The 14,744-nt window shown below is 42.1% G+C and overlaps 1 protein-coding gene across 3 annotated transcripts; it reads left to right on the top strand.

The window, feature by feature from the left end:
- The first annotated feature begins 697 nt into the window (after window positions 1-697).
- On the top strand, window positions 698-12,467 carry slc43a2b (solute carrier family 43 member 2b). 3 transcript variants are annotated; one of them, XM_029447346.1, is made up of 15 exons: window positions 698-751; window positions 1,640-1,938; window positions 4,262-4,556; window positions 4,722-4,777; window positions 4,885-4,961; window positions 7,510-7,602; window positions 7,881-8,014; window positions 8,435-8,631; window positions 8,736-8,879; window positions 9,033-9,050; window positions 9,649-9,781; window positions 9,958-10,090; window positions 10,373-10,446; window positions 10,603-10,726; window positions 10,808-10,969. In XM_029447346.1, the coding sequence occupies exons 2-15, from the start codon at window positions 1,779-1,781 to the stop codon at window positions 10,967-10,969; spliced, it is 1,800 nt and encodes a 599-aa protein (XP_029303206.1). In that variant the 5' UTR covers window positions 698-751; window positions 1,640-1,778. The 3 variants fall into 3 exon arrangements, with proteins under 3 accessions (XP_029303206.1, XP_029303208.1, XP_029303207.1); XM_029447348.1 differs by lacking the exon at window positions 9,033-9,050; XM_029447347.1 differs by lacking the exon at window positions 698-751 and having other exon boundaries at window positions 1,779-1,938; window positions 10,808-12,467.
- The last annotated feature ends 2,277 nt before the right edge of the window (window positions 12,468-14,744 follow it).

Here is a 14,744-nt window from a genome sequence, read left to right on the forward strand (position 1 = left end):
CACAACTCAAATATATTCAGTTAACTGTGATAGAGGAGTAAAGTAGATATTCATATTTCAGAAGCTGGAATCAGAGAATTTTCATAAATGACCTAATTCAATAATTTAGGCACTGTGGTAAATCAAACAAATACTTCCCTTCGTGTGCGAGTGGGCTACAAACTAAGCAAATCATATCCCGGTAAACACTGCACATAACTCAGAAAACAAGTATCAGTTGACACTTTACGCAACAACTGATAGAGGGGAGTCACCCCTCCAGTCTGCCTCCTGCACTATATCAATAGCAGTTATTGATCCAGACAACAGTTGATTGCCATCCTTCCTTATCTGCAGAATCCATTATGTTTTTCAAGACATTGTTTGGCTTGATTAATCCTTTCCACTCACCCAGTTAAAGCGTTTTTGGACCTCCCATTGCACAATGACTTTGATTAAATCAAACTAGTGTGTCATTCTTAAAATACAGAATTTTCTTTTAGCTGTGCCATTAAGAGAAATAAAACAATCATTTCTACATACAAACTTACTCCCATTCAAGACTCTATAGGTATAGAAACAGCCAAGCCTACAATGTTGTTGAGTGCTGGTTGGCCGAGGTGCAGACATCAGACACCAAATGGTCAATAGGGGGCGCCATGTGAAACCTGCCTGAGTATATAAACGTTGCTTTTCACAGATAACTGGTTAAAGCCAACCAGAGTATATCAGGTTGTTTGAAGCTGGATGGTGCTGCTCACAGCCTGGAGAGGTAAGGAAGTTTGTAATTTGCCTGGAAAATTTTACCTGTAATTTAGTGTTTTATTTTATTTGCATTGTAGAACATTTTTATTTAATTAAATGAGATGACCGACTTACAAAAAAGAGGCTATCCCTGATTATATTAGGTTATCCTGCTTATTTATTTCTACAGCCAACTACTTTTATCTTACTGGTGGAGCAGATAGTGAGTGGGAGCATAGTGTGTGGGAGCATGTACAGTATTGTGTATTGTATGTGTGTGTTTGGTTGTGTAAGCAGATTTGTTTATTGTTTGTCTGGCAGCTCCTTTATGTTTTGGATGCACCACAGTAATTGCAGAGGAAAGCTGCGGTTGGATGGGCCTGAGAGCACATTTAAACGGTTTTGTAGAGAGAGAGGGGCCATGGGGTGAGGGAGCAGGGAGAAAGCCCCATTTTTTTCTCCAAGTCCAGTCTGGACCAGTTTGCCTTCTTCCACCAAACAGCAGAATGGCTGTAATGCCCTCATGGATGGAGGTTTTGAGTACCTATAATGTGATGTAAGATCTTTGTTCCTGCAGCAGAGTGATGTAATGATCTTTGTACTAGCAGGGGAGTTAATAATTCGCCATCCATTGTTGGTATTAGTTAGTTCTTTTAGAGCAGCTGCCATTACCACTTTTCTGTGTATAATGGGAAGGGAGACTTAATCAAAAAGTTAAGAAGCAAACAATTTTCAGATATCACAGGTTCATTTCCTCTTAATTTCATACAGTGGAACCAGTTTCCCATCAGTTAGGTTCAAAGTGAAGTGCTTTTATCTTGGGATCTTATAAAAGCGGAACCTTCCTGTCGTTCAGTTACTGGTGATAGACTGACTATAAAACCTCCCCCTTTCTCTTTTGCTTTTCTCTTCACAGTTAAGTGATCAGTGATCCTTCATCCTGATCGTCAGTCAGGGAGGCTCCCTCTGCTCTTTCCTCTCTGGTGGTCTCTCTCTACTCTCTTTATTTCTCTCTCCTGGTTCTTTTCTCTGCCTGTAACTCTTCTCCCTCAACCATGCGTCCGACCCTGGCCACAGCGTTCGCCAGGCGCTGGTGGATGGCAGTGACTGCCATCGTTGAGAATCTTCTCTTCTCTGCCGTGCTGTTGGGATGGGGATCGCTCCTCATCATGCTCAAGTCAGAAGGCTTCTACTCTTACCTTTGCAACCATGAAGGTGAGTCACAGCTGTTGTATTTCTGTCTCGAGAAAGCACATTACATTATCTGTCATTCGTTCCATTATACTTTGCTCAACTTTGTTTTGATGTGCCTTGATGGTGAAGGAATTGCTCAATAGTCTATAGCATCTGCCTTCATGCGTTTATAGTGCAGATGTGTCCTGTCTTTCTTCCTGAAATGTACTACAATGAGCTGTGGTATTGAGGATTGGTGATGAAGGGTGCCCTGACAGTCAGTCAGTGTCATCACGAGTTCCAAGGGCAAAGGACGACGCAAGGTTTTATTCAAGAGATGTAACTTAACACAGCCGCCTTTTTGTCTCTTCCATTCTTTAGGAAGAACAAGTGTTTTTCTGAAGGGGGTATGGGCTGTTGTTTAAGGGACTCAGGAGATTAAACATGATCAGTTAAATTAAAGAGAGAACTGGGTTGCCGGTTGGCAAAGTGGTCCAAAGTTAAAGAGTAAAAGGCTCCAGTGTCTCATAAACTTTGACAGAGTATCTCATTCTACTTGCCCCCGAGAGAGCTTTAACTTTCAGCGGCTCCAACTAATGTGAAGACATGGCAGATAACTGATTGAGAGGGATCTGATAAAAAGAATGGCGCACTGGATCAGCTGTCCTTTTGCCCTCACCCCTTCGTCTTCTCTTTTTCTGCTTGTCCCTCACTTTGAGCAAAGTCAGGCAAGTGCTTTGTGTTTTTAAGTACAAAGGCCATACAATGCACACAATGGCCCCAGTCAGGTCTTAGAGAAGAGAGTGAGCAAAAAGGGAATGTGAGAGAGGAATTAGGCCACACTTATCCTTTGGACCTGTGTCGTGCCCCATGTCCAGACTGTGGCGAGCCCTGCTTATCCCACAGACACTGAACTATTGGTTGGATTTAGTTTTTCTTTTTAGTAGCTGTCCTATCTCCTGGGGAGTTTACCCAATTGAGTTATCTGACTTGTGATTTGTATAGTAGGAGGATGTATTTCCAACCCCTAGTGTCAGGCATTGTATTCCTATTAATCTTCATTTGCAAATGATGCAACTTTGTCTTGCTTGGTCTTTAGGCTTATTCAGCATCTCTAGTAGCCTAGAATTCAACCATAAAACCTTCAATTACTCAAGGCTAATCCCAGCCACGTTTATAGGCTACTACAAATATAGTGACTGTAGGTGACTTCCTGGAATGCTGCCACAGACGTCTTATCTTGTTCTGATGATATAACAGGGAGAGGACCGCAGCACCAGGTCAGCTCTTTTGAGGCATGTGACTTGTGATAGAGGGACGGTTTTTATGACTGGTAATATGGAAGCTTAAAGTCCACTGATAAAGGACAGGAAGGGAGGAGAAGACTGATAGAAAAGTGATGAACAGTAGAAATAGGACCACTGGCCGGCAGTAAAAATAAGATGGTGGATCAAAAAAAGATAATGATGATGCAACGTAGATCAGGCTTGTGTGCACGCAGAGGACCAGAAGGAATGGTTAAAGCTTACATTTATGTGGCTGGGTCAGGGTAGTCACTTTGCAAGTTGTTCATTTTGCAGCATCCTGCCCAATCAGATCTCCATGCAACTCACGCCACAACAACACTTAGTATTATGTGCACTTATAGACATATACAAGTATGATAACTTTTCTAAAGTAGGCTATGGCACTTTGTTATGAATCACGTCACAGCGTTTCACACAGGGATGCCATGCACATACTTGCCTCACGTGACAACAGACGTTGGGTGGCTGATATCACAGAGGTGTAAGGGAGTGTAATCCAGAAAGCTGCTGCTTCCCTTACACCCTCACATGGACTTCTCCTGGACTTCTGTACCTTTATCTCCGTACATTCTGATGATAATGTCTTTATTGCTAGTGCTAACTTATCACCTTTTGTTCCGAGCTTTCCAACATACTAATTCATCGAAATAGCATCTCAGTCAAGGCACATTAGCAAATTAAAATCTTTATTAGGCGCAATCTTTTCTTTTTTCTTCCCCAGCTCCTGATACTTTGATGATGTTTCTAGTTCCATGTAGCCACTATGTGTTAATGTATCAGCATCCTTTAAATTTCATCTGTGTGCCAAGAAGCCACAGCTCCCTATAGACTATAGACTGCTTTAGACCAGACCATCTGCAGTCTGAAATCAACCGTACACAGTCATGTGATCATTTCACTCCACTCAACCTTTATGGATGGCGTTTTTGTGTGTCAGTAAGACTAAATAAGACTTGCAATATTCCACGTGCATCGATGTCCTGTCTCGGCTTCTTTTTGTCAGACTCCAAAATGTATTTAACACGTCCTCTTCTACCTACTTTCATCATGTTCTTCAGACAACAGTTCCAGCTATAATATGTCCCAACCCATGGCAACGCCGGTACCCGATGACTATGCTGACTACTATGAAAGTGAGGGTGGCGTGGTTGGCCTGGGAGACGGAGTGGAGATGAGGCCCCTGGTGCCTATGGATGGGCCCCTGAAGATGAACGGCTGGCTGATTTGTAAAGAACAGGATGAGATGCTTAACCTGGCGTTCACAGCGGGCTCCTTCCTGCTCTCGGCCATTACCTTGCCACTGGGGATCGTCATGGACAAATACGGGCCACGCAATCTGCGACTGCTGGGCAGGTAAGCAACGGAGAGAAGAAAGTATCCAGACCAACGATGATGTTCTTTCTCATCAACTCTGTGAACAAAATTCTATTCACTTGCACTGTTTTGGGAATATGTGAAACCCTTTAAGAATCCAAAAAATAGTGGCAGAGATAAATTATTATCTTCATTTATTTTCAGCTTGTGCTTTGGATTTTCCTGTCTACTCATTGCTTATGGAGCCTACAATCCAAATGGTAAGAGTACTCATGTGTACTTTTTTGCACTATATTTGAAAAATGTACAGTAGTTTGGCTCTTGTTAAAGTCACTCATGAACTAACATCTGTGTCATTCATTTGCAGAACTCTCCGTCCTTATCTTCATTGCCCTGACATTCAATGGCTTTGGGGGCATGTGTATGACCTTCACCTCTCTCACAGTAAGTGCGTGCACGGTTGTGTGTGCCTTGTAATCCTCATGCTGCAAAGTCTTTGCACCCGCCGCATAATATTTGTTCAGATGTATATTATCTATCAGATTTTCCTCGCTGTTAGTGCTCTGTTATAATAGTCTGCTGGCTCCTCGCCTGCTCACCCTCTCTCTCCCCTCTTGTCTGGCATTCTTTCTTCTTCTTTTTTGGCTTCTTACACGGCATGCTGTGTTCCTAGCAGAAGGAGGGGGGGTGGGGGGGAGTAACTCGATGTTTCATGATCAATTTACACTGCATCTATTGCTTCAGCAAGAACATCATGGCAGCTGTTGAGAATTTGCACTGCTCATCACTCGGTCTTCCTCTTTTTCACACAAGCACACTGTAAAGTTCATGCCCAAAAATGACACTCATCACATACATTCATATTTGCAAACACAACTACCAATAAAGCATCACTGTGTAAAGGTAATAGTAAAGCTGCAGCGTAGATCCACAGCTCGAATTTCCGGTTTCACATTGTACAGCAAGATACAAGTGTAATCAGAAACGTAATCATGAAGACATCAGAATCTCCCATTAATTATTGTTTTTCGAACAAGTAACACGCTTTGCCTTTTAGGATTCATTTTGTGTTTACAAGGAAGTTGAAAGAGTTCCTTGCACTTAACCTCGTTAGACATACAATTAATCAGATTTGGTGCAGCTTCCTTTAGAGCCACAAAAAACCTATTGCATATGCATTAGTACTCCCCTAGATCTGTATACAGACTTTGATGTGTGAAGATCAGGGACAGAAAAACAACTGACGCTCTCTAGGATTCCCTGGCCTAACCAGCGCCTCACCATTCCTTAACATTCTCCCCCTGCTGTTCTTCATATTCCTGTCCCCTCCCCTTGTCATCAGTCTAGCCTTACAGTGACTCACACAGGAGTCCTGGACTGTACCATGGTGATGCTGTTCCCTAGAGAGGGGCTCTTTTCCAGTAAATCTCCCAATAAATGCCCCTTTTCTATACCACAGGCTGTTACTGTGATGTACATCTCCTATGTGGTATTTATTGCATCTAGCTAAATCTCTCATCAGTTGCTGCCACTGGCCTGAATGTCAGTGATGTAGTTAAACCATAATTTAGGGCTTTGTTTGCTCTTTGGTAATGGAGGCCCCCAGAGTATGTGCATAAAACCCAATTTTCCACTTAAACCAACTTTCATCTCCTTCGCAACCTGATAATGTACATAATAAAAGTCTCAGTGTTAGGTTAATCATTAGACACTACGCTGCTCCTTGACTCCTTGATCATTACTGCACCTGAGACCTACAGGCATTTATTTTCATCTGAGCTGTGTTGGGTAATACTCAGCTGCCTTCAGCAGCCACCACTGGCTCCCTGCCAGTGTCAGTGGTCAGGTCACCTTTCCCCTTCAGGATTGTCCGGCAGCTGCTAATGTATCTGTAATATTTAAACAATCTATTGGAGCAGTTTTCTCAGAACTCCTGGTGATATTGCTGGGAAATATATACAGGGTGCTTCAATATGCATACTTAATACTCAATTTAGTACACACACAAACACATACCTCCTCCTCAGCTTCCCCAGTCTTATGTAATTGGATGTGCTTGTTGTTGTTCAGTCTATTGAAAACAGAACAGCTTGTGAATGCCTTTGTATTTGGATCTTTTGCCACCCACTGTCTCCTTTTTTTTCTCTGTTTCCCCTCCGAGCTCTCCTTTCTCTGTCCTCAAACGGGAGTAAAGCATGTAAAAGACAGAGAAAGTATCACATCACCTCACCTCAGTCACCCATGCGCAGCGCTGCGTTTGTGTGTTGTGTTCGGCAGCTGTGTGTATTATGTGATGCTGTTTCAGGTTGATGTTCCTGGTGTTACATGTCACTTTGTTGTGTTTTACTTTGTTTGATGTCTGCTTACTAATTGGTTCCCACTGTCCACTCTGACCCCAGTGTCTGTAGGCGCCATCCTCATGTTGTTCCCAATCTGTCCCCGGCCTCAATCTAAGTGCAGCTACACTGCAGCTGAGATCATTATGATCTTGGCTGTAAAAGGCCTTCCCTTTATACACATTGGAACATATCTCATTTTGCTTTTGAATGTGTGCAATAACTTAAGGGACCAGTTTTTAGGATTTAGGGGGATTTATTGGCAGAAATGGAATACAATATTCATAACTATGTTTTCATTCGTAATCACATAAAGCTAAGAATCGTTGTGTTTTTATTAGCTTCGAATGAGCCCTTCATAACTACACAAGGAGCAGTTCCTCTTCACAGTGTCCATCATGTTGCACAGCCAATTTTTCTTTTCTACAGTAGCTCAGAATGGACAAACCAAACACAGGCTGTAGAGAGGGCCTTTCGGATTTCTAAGTTACCTGATGGCCACCGTAGATTCTGGAGGGATTTTCAGTTGGTTGCAACCTGCATCCTCACTGCTACTGTAGATGCCACTAAATCCTACATACTGCTCCTTTAATTCTAAAGTAAAAGGACAGGTAGTGATGATGTCTCTTTTCCTTTCTCTTTCTCTTTCCCTCTAGCTCCCTAACATGTTCGGGGACCTCCGTTCCACCTTCATCGCCCTGATGATCGGCTCCTATGCCTCCTCCGCTGTCACCTTCCCTGGTGTCAAGGTAACAAAAATAACTGTTTTTACACCTCTCCCCCTATAAATATTTAGCTTTTTTGTCATTCAATACTGCTTTCCCTAAAACTATTTGCCAAATTCTTGTTTTTTACATAAACTGTCTTGAATACACTGTGAAACTACATTTAGCTTCTACCCTTAAAGAACACCTTTAGTATTGTGCAGGCCATGTCACAAGTATACACTTCTTCGATTCTTGGATTTCAGGTGTTTGTTGTCTCTTCTGTTTTTTTTTATTTATTGGTTGTGTTCTGATGTTCACAGGTGATCTACGACCTTGGCATATCTTTCATCACTATCCTGGTGGTGTGGGCTTCCTGTGCTGGACTGGTCTTCTTGAACTGCCTCTTGAACTGGCCACTGGAGCCGTTCCCAGCACCAGAGGACATGGACTACACGTGAGTACCACAGATACACACAGTGGCGCACAGATCAAATTAACAGTAACAGTAAAAGTCCCATATGTACTCAACACCATTGGCACTGTTTGACAAATAGTTATGTAATATGTGTAAAAATGTGCAGTGTAATGCATCCAGGTTAAAGTCTATCTGCTGATGATCACACGTGCCAACTGTACTCATCCTCGTAGGTAAATCCTTGTTAATTAAAATGAATTGCTTGTTCAGCGGAAAACTTTTCCAGTAGACTGATTAACGCAGGACACGACATTCATGTTTCCTGTGTCACCATTTTCTATTTATGATATTTACTTTTATTTACTTTTTCTATTCCTCCATGACCTCCTCCCTTGTCACTTAACTAACTCTGTCCCTCCTCTCACACTGTCCTCTACTCCCATTCTTCCCATTCTTTAGTGTAAAGATCAAGTTCAGCTGGCTGGGCTTCGACCATAGAATCACAGGGAAGCAGTTCTACCGCCAAGTAACCACAGTGGGCCATCGTCTCAGTGTGGGCAACAGCCTCAAGCAGAAGGAGCTGGCCACCAAGGATGGAAACAAGCTCTGCCTCTCCACCATGGACCTGGAATTGGAGTGCAAGCCAAAAGAACAGTGTAAGAGTTCAGACTTCAACCCCCTACAATGACCTCCTGTTTGTGTGCTCCTCACTCTAATGCGTGTCGTTTACCTCTGTTGCGTTTCGGTTTCTCCTCTGCAGCCCAATCATTCTTGAAAACCATCAGCAGCACGATCTTCATGCTCAGTCTGGTGACCATGTCTGTCACTCAGCTCCGTCTCTTGTTCTACATGGGGGCCATGAACAGCGTCCTGGAGTCACTCAGTGATGGAGATCTCAACACAGGTATGTGGCTCTGCGTTTTGTTGAGTATATCTCAAGAAAACTTTAGTTTTAACTTTTTTTCTTGATTTCCTGTTGTTTCTGTGCCTTATGACATATATAACTGTATTTCATGATGACTTCAAATCAGCTGGACTGTTTGTTTTTTACTTTCAGTGGAGAGAATGGAAGTCGGTAAGACTAAAAGCCTATAGTTGTATCAGTAGATTAGCATTAGACTGTTAACTCTCAAAATGAAATTAACCTACAGTCTTGTAGATTTTCTATCATGATACTAAATCCATTACCCCTTCTCTCTGGCTTCTGTCATAGCTAGTGTTGTTATTTCATTTGACCTTGCCTGTTGTCCATGCCAATAACCCAGTCCTTCAGCTGTCCTTCAGCTTTAATCTGAAACTAACATTTGTTGTACTTATTAACTAGCTTTGCCCCTCAGTACCAGCAAAAAACATTCATCACATGATATGAGCAGCTTCACAAGACTCACTTTTCATTTATCATTACTCCCCGGGCCATAAATCCCCTCATAATGGCAATAAATACCATTTTTGAGAAGCTGTTTCCTCAGTATCTACTGTTGTTTCATACCGTATGACTTTAGTGCCTATGATTAATGATTAACTGTACCATGATAGTCATTCACCAGGTAGAAAAAGGTCCTTTAGCTCCTTCTATACAGTCACATTTTCATCCTTCCCTCTTACAACCTCCCCTTTCTTGTTTTTTCTAAATTTCAAATACCATAGTGTCCTCATTCTGACCCCTTTTACAGTGAGTCTGTACTCCTCCATCTTCGGTGTCATGCAGCTGCTTTGCCTGATGACCACTCCTGTGATTGGTCAGATCATGGACTGGAAGCTGAAGGACTGTGATGATGGAGAGGAGGAAAAGAAGCCATGTAGCAAGTGAGTCAACGTGTTCCTTAGACTGCCTTAGCTCCTTCCCTTGTATAGGTCCGGACATTGCTGTGATGTTTATTTACCAGTGTGACGAATAGAACCAAGAAATAAACCTTTACCGTGAAATAGAGTTGTGATATAATAATCTGATCTCTCTTTTTCTTTCTGATTTTGACCACTAGTGGGGAGATGAAGAAAAAGCGCAGAGACAAAAAGACACAGAAGGTGACCAATGCCCTGCGAGCGTTCGTCCTCACAAACCTCCTTTTAGTGGGATTTGGTATCACCTGTCTGGTGCCCAATCTCCCCCTGCAGGTGAGCGGTCCACTTTAACTGTCAGAGATACACAAGGCCTTCAAAGGGCTTCATGGAGACTACTGACTTTCTACCATATCATTTTACCCTCTTTGCAGTCATTATGCTAAGCTAAGCTAACCGGCTGCTGGCTGTATTGTATCTTCATATTTAACAGACGTAAGAGGGTGTTGATCTTCTCATCTATCTCTCGGCAAGAAAGCCACAAGACGTAGTTACCAAAATGTTGAACTATTCCTTTAAGACCCTCATAAACCTTCTTCTCTTTTTATCTTTCCTCAGATTGTGTCATTTGTTTTACACACTGTGGTGAGAGGATTCATTCACTCTGCTGTTGGTGGCCTTTATGCTGCTGTGTAAGTCTCAATGTATACACAAACACACACACACACACACACACACACACACACACACACACACACACACACACACGCACACACACACAAACACACATCATCATTACCTTTGTCTTTGTCTTCACACTGAGAAACCTTTACCGCTTCTGTCTGCAGGTATCCCTCCTCCCAGTTTGGCAGTCTAACAGGCATGCAGTCTCTGGTCAGCGCTGTGTTTGCTTTACTGCAGCAACCCCTGTTTCTGGCTATGATGGGACCCCTGCAGGGAGACCCATTCTGGGTATGAATCACAGCCAAACACTCTCAAAAACTCTCACAAATGAAATCTTCAGGCATGGCTAATTCTGATCTTGCCCCCCAGGTCAATATTGGACTCTTTGCTCTCAGTATGCTGGGATTCTTACTGCCTCTCTACCTGATCTGCTACAGACGGATGCTGGACAGACAGCAACAGGAGAGGGAAGACAACGCTAAGATCTACTTAAAAATCAACGACAGCGACATCCCTGAGGCCTACGTCTAGAGAAAAAGAAAGGAAAGCCGAGGATGAAGAAATACTTTTTTACTGAGAAACATTTAAGCAATCTAGTAATATGTGCATACATATGCATGGAAAAGGACAACTAATCTTTACTGTTTAGAATATAATATTTCAACCTACTGCGTAATTGTTATAGGTGTCCATCGAGTATACACACAAACAGAATCCCACCGAGATAAACTGATGCTGCGGTTGTCACACAAACGATTCAGTTAGACAGTGAAAGTGAAAACGTGGAGGGGAAGAAGAAAAACAAGAGGAAAGACTGTGAAAGGAAAGAGGCATGAGCCCTCTGTATTCCCCCCAATCCTCTGACTTCTCTTTGTATTCCCTCCTCTCTGAATGGCACATTAGTGCAGCTTCATTCCTCATAAGACTGCTTGAATATTTCACATATGAGCGGAAACATAAACAGCAGAGTTTGTTGGCACAGACTGCTAAACGTCACCATTATTAGTAAGTGACACCAATCAGAGTAATCGTTTATTACGTTGACTTTAAATCATCCTGATTGTGAATCCCATAATGTGGTGTTACCTGTCTATTCTTCAGAGGGATTGTTTTTGATAGATGGTGTAAGACAAGTGTGGACTAAAAAGCATTCATGAGCGACAGCGAGGAGAGAAGAGCCTTATTGCTTATGTTTCTCGGACGAGTAGAAAAGAGACTCATTATGATTAATTATGGGGCTGGATTTTTCAGGCTAATATCTTATTATAGTATAAAACTACTGTAGCTTAGAATATACTGGAGTATTGGATGAAGGTCAGTGTTTTTCCATGGGCAGTATTCTGTAAGAAGGGCGTCAAACAAACTGCGGTATGTTTTGCTAAAAGCAAAATGTTAGTGTACGTTTAGAGTATTTATTTTATTGCCTGCTTTATTTAGTTTTCTTTTTATACTTTAAGTTCACCAGGGGTGTCTTTTGAATATACATTCACGTAACAGTGGAGAGTTGTTCATTGGGCAGTATGTTCTGTTGAACTTTTTACACATATCAGTGAAAATAGTTTCCTCTTTGCATTACATGGTGACACCATTAATACTGCATGTTCTCAAATAAGTGTATCATTCAGATACTTTATCTTACATAAAGTCTGTATTTCATTCAGTCTGTCTACCTACTGTTCAGCACTTTATCCCCTGTTAACCCCTTTCAATTCCACACACATCAGCTCAGTTCAGCACTTCTCTCCTGATGCCTCTCTAGACAAACAGTCCCACTTTGATTTTGAGGTCCTCCTACCTTCATACGTGTATTTATTTCCTTTTACACTCACTTTTCCCTAATACATTTCATCGTGTATTTAAATTGTGCTGTGCTGGCAATGACTCATATGTCTCATATACTGTGTTGTTCGCGTATAGCTATTTCTTCTACTGTTGAAGATGATGCAGAGATGTTTTGTTGTGCAGGCGTTTCTTTTTAAATATGGAAGAATTTGTGGAGGTTAATAAAAATGAGTTGATCTCTTTTTCATTCTTGTTCATGTTTTTATTTTTTTATCACTGATTACAATACAAAGCTTTATCTGTGTAATTCTTACCTGGTTGCAGGTTGAACTTTGTTTTTTTTTAACACTGAGTGCAGTGACATTGTAACAGAGCAGATCAGTTCTCTAGTACAGGGGTTGCTTGCTTTTTTTTCATCTGCAGGAACATTTTTATGAATGCATGATTGATTATGCATTCATAAATTCACAACTGGTTATAACCATCTATTGTTAGGCTTTTGAGTGGAAGTTCTGGTTTTAGAGGACAACGGTGACCTTTTTGAGATTTGCAAAGTTTTACAATATCTGTCTGTATCATTTGTGTTTATAAGTCTAACAAATTCAGAAAAGCGTACAAAAATGTTTTTTAGCTTGTTGTGCAACCAACCAGCAGAGGTCACTATTGGCAGCGTGGGCCATCCATCTCAATGAAGAAACAAGGCTACATTTTTGCTCTACTTTTAGGCCTAATTGCAACATAATTACAGTCAAAGTTTTGATACACAAACACCAGCATTTGAAACATAGTGAAAAAGAACAGAAAAGTAATTTTACAAACATTTAAACCAAATGTTTTCAACACGGTTCTGTATAATTCCACGTTATCCAGAAATTACCCACATTTAAAATATCTGCTTTAACAACAGTGTTTAAAGACAGGGTGTCTCCTGCCTCCATGTCTCCAAGGAAGCTTGTTCAGAGGTGAGATTACTGTGAGAGTAATTCTGAACAGTTTTTCCACCAGATGTTCCCGGCATACTCTCACTACATGTTTGGTTTTACCAGGCCTGTCAGTGCTCCACTCTGCCATCTGATATTATACGCTCCGGCAGATGGTTATCACTTGACACCCCAGCCCCTCTTGTCACCTGAGAAGAGATCTGAGAACGTCACTCACACATCAGGGACTGTGGCTCCTGGAGCTCTGCTGCTGCTGCTGCTGCTGCTGCTGCTGCTGCTGCTGCTGCTGCTGCTGCTGCTGCTGCTGCTGCTGCTGCTGCTGCTGCTGCTGCTGCTAATGGTGAGGCAACTGCTTGTTGGCTGCCCCTGTGGTTTGTTCAGGTACACAGTTCAAAGAAGCGACATGAGACCACTGCCCTATGAAGTCACTGTAAAAGCAAGCAGTGGTCCATTTGCAGCATGTTCTGTTGAACAATTTGAGGCAGGGTACGCACATCCTCTTGGATCAAAAATATCAATCTAAGGCAAGAATCAGACAACAGCACACTGTATTTAAAACTCCTAGCAATGTTAGTCGTGCAACGTTTCAATTTAACAGAACAGTTGTCAGGCATGGGAAACTTCCTGTCGACATATATAGGCTAGATAGATAGATAGATGGATAGATGGATAGATAGATAGATAGATAGATAGATAGATAGATAGATAGATAGATAGATAGATAGATAGATAGATAGATAGATAGATAGATAGATAGATAGATAGATAGATAGATAGATAGATAGATAGATAGATAGATAGATAGATAGATCCTTCACTTGTACTACAGTGTACATCTATCAGAGTAGGTAAAAGGCCAGGGTCCTATCCAGATGAGAATACAGAGAAATGATAAGCGGATGTTGGCTGACGGATACAGATGCGCTATAAATACAGCAGCAGTGTGCCGTTACATAACTTTAGACTCACACACACTCACATCCTGCTATCTCCGGGACTTGGGGCTGGATTAGGGACCTGTGATGCCTTGTCATCGCATCAAGCGCCAACACAATCTTATAGACCCGTGGGTGGTGGGCCAAAGCGTAGTCAGGGGACCTCCAGGCGTTCTTGAGAGAATAACAGGTCAGCCTGCTATTCCTGTGTGGATTTATGAGGATGACTGCACAAGGCTACCTCCACGATTTCATCTTCCAACGTATCGTTACACCGTCAGGAATGTATTTGAAATTCGTTGTAATGTACAACAAATTAAGTCAGTCATCAGTGGCAGATATCTAGTGGACAGGGGTGGGTTTGGAATTTCTGGAGGCAGATAATCACATTAGATGCGGAGACTTTGTTTAAAGGGCTTAGAGAGCTGACGCACCGCACGTCTGTGCCAGCGGTGGTGGTCCCTGTGTCAAGCCTATATATACCCTGGTGGCGAATAGCCACGCTTCTACGTCACAGTGACTGCGATGACGCAAAGTGTGTAATACACTCTGAAGAAAAACGATCCAGGGAAGCTCAGAGAGCCGTTGTTATTTTATGTATTCATTTTTGGGGGTTTCTTCTGAAGTGATTAACCTTCTGTGGCCTTC

This window comes from Cottoperca gobio, chromosome 14 (genome assembly GCF_900634415.1).
Source record: "Cottoperca gobio chromosome 14, fCotGob3.1, whole genome shotgun sequence".
Taxonomy (NCBI): domain Eukaryota; kingdom Metazoa; phylum Chordata; class Actinopteri; order Perciformes; family Bovichtidae; genus Cottoperca; species Cottoperca gobio.

Bases quoted from the DNA above. Each gene is read 5' to 3' on its own strand.
- slc43a2b (XM_029447346.1), top strand. From the start codon at position 1,779: ATGCGTCCGACCCTGGCCACAGCGTTCGCCAGGCGCTGGTGGATGGCA. The intron at 4,778-4,884 runs GTAAGAGTACTC...ATTCATTTGCAG, and splicing joins TGGAGCCTACAATCCAAATG to AACTCTCCGTCCTTATCTTC. The intron at 8,632-8,735 runs GTAAGAGTTCAG...TCTCCTCTGCAG, and splicing joins GTGCAAGCCAAAAGAACAGT to CCCAATCATTCTTGAAAACC.